Below are 6,452 nucleotides of genomic sequence, written 5' to 3' on the forward strand. Positions count from 1 at the left end.
AGGACCTTGTACGTGCGAGGCAGGCACAGTGCCACAGCTAAATCTCCAACCCATGAACCTAAAATTTTCAAAAATTTGTTTTGCTTTAAGCTTTAAATACTCAGATACTTTTTTTTTTAAACAATGACTTCTTCAGGCCCATTTTAACTGGCTGTAATTTAAGAAATTTCTGTCATTTTATCTTTTAGTGATGACACGCTTTGAAACTAATAACAGATATGATATTAAAAATAACACAGAGCAGATGGTTTACATTGTAACCGAAGACACAGATGACTTCACTAGGAATGCTTATCGTACACTGAGGCCCTTTGTGCTCCGGGTCACTGACTGCACGGGCCGAGAGATCATGACAATGCAGAGACCTTTCCGATGCACCTGCTGCTGCTTCTGCTGCCCCTCAGCCAGGCAAGAGGTCAGAGAATGGAAGTCTAGTCCCATTTCTTCATGATTCAGCCCTTCATAGCACAGTCATGCTTTTTCCAAAACTATATAAGGAGGAAATTCACTGGTTCTTCCAATCAAATGGAAGGAGATAGTGAGGAGGGAGGAAACCAAATCATCTTATCAAAGAGAATTCTGGAAGGATTTCTTGTGGGTTTATGCTCCTTAAGTGCCACTTGGTGGGTCAAGCACAAATTAAGGTTGTTTGGACGATAATTACAATTCTGTATTTGTGTCTACATAATGCCTGGCAATGGTATAATTCTCAATGAACATAATCTGTTGTTCTTAAATTCTGTTTTGTAAATATTATTATTGTAATAAGAGCCTCATATTTAACTGAATCTCCAGCTCTAATCCTTCTTCTTTTTGGATATAGTAGGTGTTTTTTTCCTATATTCAAATTGTGTTCAAATCAAAACCTGTACATGCAGTCTGCTGAGATTACAGGCAGCCAGGATAGATGAAAGCAAATAACAATAACAAGCAGTCCAATTTATCAAATTTTTGTCACCTCTTCTTGCAACAAATTGGTCCTACATCTCTTTAATTTAATCGTTTCAAGAATGTTATATGATAAATATTGCACAGTAATATATGTCAATATCACATGGCACCATTATTATGGGTAGCTCTAATGCATTAGTTAAAATAAATTTAAATTTCTGAAAAAGTATATTATCAGAACAATCACATAGTATATAATCTGTCAAGATTAGGATTTTTATCTCACTGTACCAACACTGAGATTCATACCAATTGCTACATAGTTTGGTACTTTTTTATTTTTTTAATGGCTGATTAGCATAACATGCTATGATATTGTAAGTAATTTGTTTTTATGTATTTTGATTTTTTAAATTATAGGTTTACATGTGCCTGAGATGTTGATTCTTGGAAGGTCTCAAGTTTGTATGTTTTGTGTAGGCGTTAATTTACATATATGAACATCTTGATTTCACAGTGCCTAAAGCTGTGGCAGTTGAGAAAGACCACACCTATATAACTTGTTATATAGTATTGTTATGTCTTCTATTTTATTATTATCATTATTGCTAATGTCTTACTGTGCCTAATTTATAAACTACACTTTATCATAAGTGGCGTTATACAGGGAAAATGTAGCATATGTGGGGTCCAATCCTATCTGCACTTCCAGGCACCCACTGCAGGTCTTATCCATCAACAGGCTATCCATAGCAAGCAGTTATTTCTTAGTTAATTTTATTGGTATGTTTTTGACATATGTAAGGACCCCATTAATCACAGGGAATTTGTATCTGCCCATAATATATATCTTAATGCTTTTCTTTCCCACTCTCCTCCTTTTAGTCAGTCCTTCTTTCCCTCTCCTTTTACAAAAATTTGTTTGTATTGTTTTCTTTACATTTTTGTACTGTTTTATCTGTAGTCTCTTCGTTCTCTTCCCCCTCCCTCCTCCCTTGTTCTTTTTCCCATTTGAACATTTTCTTCCTACCACATTTTCTTTATCCATTCATCTGTTGATGGGCATAAGGTCTGTTTCCAAGATTTAGGTATCACGAATTGTACTGCTGTAAACATGGGTATGCATACATCACTGTGATATGATGCTTTTAATTCTTTCAGGAAGACACTTGGAAGAGGAATAGCTAGGTCAAATGGAACTCCTACTTTTAGTTTTTTTGAGGAATCTCCATACTGATTTCCACAGTGGTTGTACCAGTCTATATTCCCACCAATAGTGGTTCTTTACCCCCTTCTTCATCCCCTCTTTAGCCTTGCCAATGTTACTGATTGATTTCTTGATGGTAGACATTCTTCCTGGAGTGAGATGAAATCTCAGCATTATTTCAGTTTCCATTTCTTGAATGACCAGTGATGTAGAACATATTTTCATATATTTATTTGTTGTTTGTACTTCTTCATCTGAAGTGTCTGTTCATTTCAGCAGAATTACAAAATGGGAAAAACTTTTTTCCAGCTGTTCCTCAGACAAAGGACTAATATCTAGAAAATAAAAAGAACTTTAAAAAATCACACATACCCCAAATTTAAAGACCCAATCCAAAAAATGGGCATCTGAAGCAAGCAGTTATTAAGCCACTCTTTGTCCAAAAGGAAACATGACCCCAGCCCTCAGGGATGCTTGCTAAACACAAATAGGTAAAATAGGAGGCTTTTCTCCCAACATTCGTTTCCTTAGTCCTTGAATTAATAAGCATACATGTAGGTTGTGTCTACCCATGTGACTGTGTGTGTGTATGTACGACTTCCCTACTCTGTCACTGTTCATTCGCAGCTGGAAGTGCAGTGTCCTCCAGGTGTCACCGTTGGCTTTGTGGCAGAACACTGGAACCTGTGCAGGGCAGTGTACAGCATCCAAAATGAGAACAGAAAAAATGTGATGAGAGTGCGGGGCCCATGCTCAACCTACGGCTGCGGGTCCGATTCTGTTTTTGAGGTAAACTTTGTGCAAATAATGTGCCCTACTATTTTTTCCTGAGAGACTCAGAATGATCTGGGTTTGGATAATTTTTATGTGAATTAATAAAGTAGCACAAAGAGTTAATTAACCAGTAGACACCAATTGATTTTTAAGTCACTATTAGTGGATTCTTTTGTATTTACCAAAATATGGGCTACTTTTTCTTTATTTCAGTGCTTGCTGTAGATAAAAAGAAACATTAAAATTGTTTAGAGTAAATAGCCTGACCTGATCAGTTTGTTTCTTTGCTTATACTTACTTGAATATTTTTCCAAAGTTTCCAGGAAGGAAATACAGATTCTGTGCAAGTACCCAATATATCACAAAATATATAGAATAAAAATTATTTTCATGACAAGTCTATCTGCATCCTCAAAAATAAGATAACACCGATAATATGGATACAATTCATAACAGGTTATATTATAATATTTTCTCTAGAAGAAAACCCTTTTCTATTTATCAGAAGGGCTACAGAATTGCTTGTTAGCATACAAGTCTGACTAAGGCAATTTCTGGAACTATTTCCTAAGTTTGTTAAAGAGCACTTTCTTTCAATTGCTTTTTCATATATATTTCCAGTAATATCTAATAAACTTTCCTTAGTTCTCATTTTATATTACTATATCATTAAACATCATTTATTAAAGATTATTAAAAATGTAGAGAAGCCAAAATTTCAGGGAAGCCTGTGTATAGTCATTTTCCTTCATGAATTATTTTACACATTCAATTTTGATTATTTTCTGTGAGGAGTGCCAAGATCTCCCTTTTATAAATAAGCTTTTCTCTTCTGATGTAACAGGATGGATCTGACCCACAAAAGACTGAAGGATGTTTAGTGTACAGTACCATGCTCCCTACTTTTGCTTATAGGTTTTGTTAGATTGGAAGTGACTTTCTTCTGTCTCCAATTCTCATCTTTTACTATGTCAAGAATTAATAATCAGTTCAAATTATACCTTCTCTGACAAGCTCCCCTTAATAAATTGTTTGAAGATGAGGAAAGTGCACTAGCCTGAGGATTACTAAGCTGTATCACAGCTCAGTTACTAACCAACTTCAAGACACTTGGTCCTTCATGCCCATAATTTGCCCATTTGAGATCAGATAATTACTACATTCCTTTCTTACATCGTGTTTATGGTGTCACAGCATAAAAGTGTTTCGAAGTGGAACTTTAAAACATAAACTTTACTATTTTTCAATCACCATAAAGTTACATTCTTGTCATTGTAGGTCAAATCCCTCGATGGCGTATCCAACATTGGCAGCATTATTAGGAAGTGGAATGGTTTGCTGTCAGCAATGGGAGATGCTGACCATTTTGACATTCATTTCCCATTGGACCTGGATGTGAAGATGAAAGCCATGATTTTTGGAGCTTGTTTCCTTATTGTAAGCCTTTATTTCTGAGTTCTTCCAAGAGAATCATTCCTTCTGATGAGATGCAGGGTAGTATAATAAAAAGAGATGAAGTTTTGAGACTAGCCAATTTTTATCTGTGCCACACACTCTAGATAAACATTTTTCATAATGTTTAACATGTTAACCTCAATTTGCTCAAGTATAAAATGGAGATAAAAACCCTTATTTTTTTCAGGATTAGCTACATTAGCTATCATATGAGTAAAATAGCCAGGAGAGTGGTTAGAAGCTATTAGGCATCTGATGGTATAACTGTCATCAGTTCATATTATTTGTCATTTTCATCACTTAAAAATACTTGTCCTGTCATTTGTAGTAAAATAAAATAATTCTAAAGCTGCAATCATTTTTCTCCTTCCTTAGTGCCTTTTTTTGTCAGTGTACTCCTTGGTACCATACTATTCTTAGGTTTATCAATTTTTTCTTCCTTTTAATGATGACATTTTGTTCATTGTTAATCAAGATATATTTGTTCATTTTAACTAGAATGAGACATTCTGGTGATATATAAAAAAATAATATTGTATGTATTATATGTGTCTTTCTGTCTATGTACATATATTTTTTTTTTCCAATTGCAGGACTTCATGTATTTTGAAAGATCTCCACCACAACGTTCATCAAGATAGAGAAACATGTAAGATCACCAATTGTGATTAACAAAAATATTTTAGAAAATGTTACATTAGGCTTAGAGTCACCCCTCACATTTGGCAAATATATTTCTCTATTTTCCAGGTTATTGCAGCAGGGTGGGGGGAGTGCTTTGACAGTCTGAGGTTTCAGTGGAAGATCTCAACCAAACATGTGTTTCAGTTGATTATCTGTCTATTTGATAGATTAGGGGTACATTTAAAAAGTCCATAATCCATTAACCTAGTAAATGTATACAAAATTAGTTTTAAAACACGACAAATATGAGATAAGCAAATAAGTAATCACAAAGTTCTCATATTAATAGGTAATGAAGTGAATAATTGTTGTTTGGATAGAGTAACATGATTTCTATCTGTAGTCCTTCCCCACCTCTGTTATCTATCGACATGTCCTGCTACAGAAAACAAAAGTGATCCCAAGTAGAAAGAAAAATTGTTTTTAGAAACAAAAAGGTAGAGAAAAATGCTATGTTTTATTGTACAAGAAAAACTTTATTGTGAAGATATTTAGGAACTTCACTCTACAAACTGCAAAGCTTCGATGGAAAATTTGATTTTATTACAAAATAGAACATTTATCACATTTATCACAATATATTATTTTTTCACTCAATTTTCCTTGTTGCATGGCATGGATAAGCAATAGCTGCCTATGTACGAAGGCAGAATCAGACTGTCAGGAAAATAGCCAACCAGTTGAAATCTCAGCATCTTAGGGGCATCAGTGCCCTTGTGAGACCCTCGCATTTAATACATTTATATTTATAATACACTTACACATAACAGAATACATTAATGTTTACTGGTCACATATGAAATATATTTAGTCAAATCTCTAATTTCCCATAATCAATTGTTTTGTTTTATTTTTCTTTCAAAATTCCTGGTGACCACCAGGCTGTTCCACAGGCAAGAAATTAAGATATTATTTTCAGTTTTGAAATATGGTTTGGTGTAGCAGTTTATAAATGCAAAAGCTACAAATTACAACAATGCATAAAGCTGCTTAGCTGCTTTTTGTTTACATGTTAGAAAAGAAAATAGAAAACCCCAGCAAATATGCTACTTCTGTGTGATCTACAGATTATCATTGAAGATTATGTAGGATCAGCAGTTGCAGTATCAGCAGTGCTTGTTTGTATTAACTCATTTAAAACATAGTGTATAAATGAACGCACTTTAATTTGCCCCTGTTGCACTTTAGCCTCCTAGGTAGACATAGATGTGTTCTTTAAACACAACTAGTAATTAGAGTTGAATGTATTCTTCTACAGCTCATTGAATTTTTAAAAAGTTGAGTGTTCTTAGGGGGATTATTTTGAGATAAGAACCTTAGCCCACTGCTAAGGTTGAAATGAAAGAAAGGTGCTGCATTTTTAAATTATACAAATCTTTTTATGACAAAAGTTGTTTTATTTAGTTATTTGTAATATTATTTTTACATGCTGCTACTAAGC

The 6,452-nt window shown here is 34.1% G+C and overlaps 1 protein-coding gene across 6 annotated transcripts in view; it reads left to right on the forward strand.

The window, feature by feature from the left end:
• Plscr4 (phospholipid scramblase 4) overlaps positions 1-5,265 on the forward strand; it is a 41,840-nt gene extending 36,575 nt beyond the window's left edge. For 5 of the 6 annotated variants that reach the window (XM_033759511.1, XM_010625257.1, XM_010625262.1 and 2 more), the window contains 4 exons: positions 189-415; positions 2,726-2,887; positions 4,151-4,309; positions 4,921-5,265. In XM_033759511.1, the coding sequence (XP_033615402.1) occupies positions 189-415; positions 2,726-2,887; positions 4,151-4,309; positions 4,921-4,968 (596 nt within the window). In that variant the 3' untranslated portion in view covers positions 4,969-5,265. The remainder of the gene's footprint in view (positions 1-188; positions 416-2,725; positions 2,888-4,150; positions 4,310-4,920) is intronic. The other variant, XM_010625259.1, reaches the window with a different exon arrangement.
• The last annotated feature ends 1,187 nt before the right edge of the window (positions 5,266-6,452 follow it).

Source organism: Fukomys damarensis, unplaced genomic scaffold, assembly GCF_012274545.1.
Source record: "Fukomys damarensis isolate Sample0158 unplaced genomic scaffold, DMR_v1.0_HiC HiC_scaffold_37, whole genome shotgun sequence".
Taxonomy (NCBI): Eukaryota; Metazoa; Chordata; class Mammalia; order Rodentia; family Bathyergidae; genus Fukomys; species Fukomys damarensis.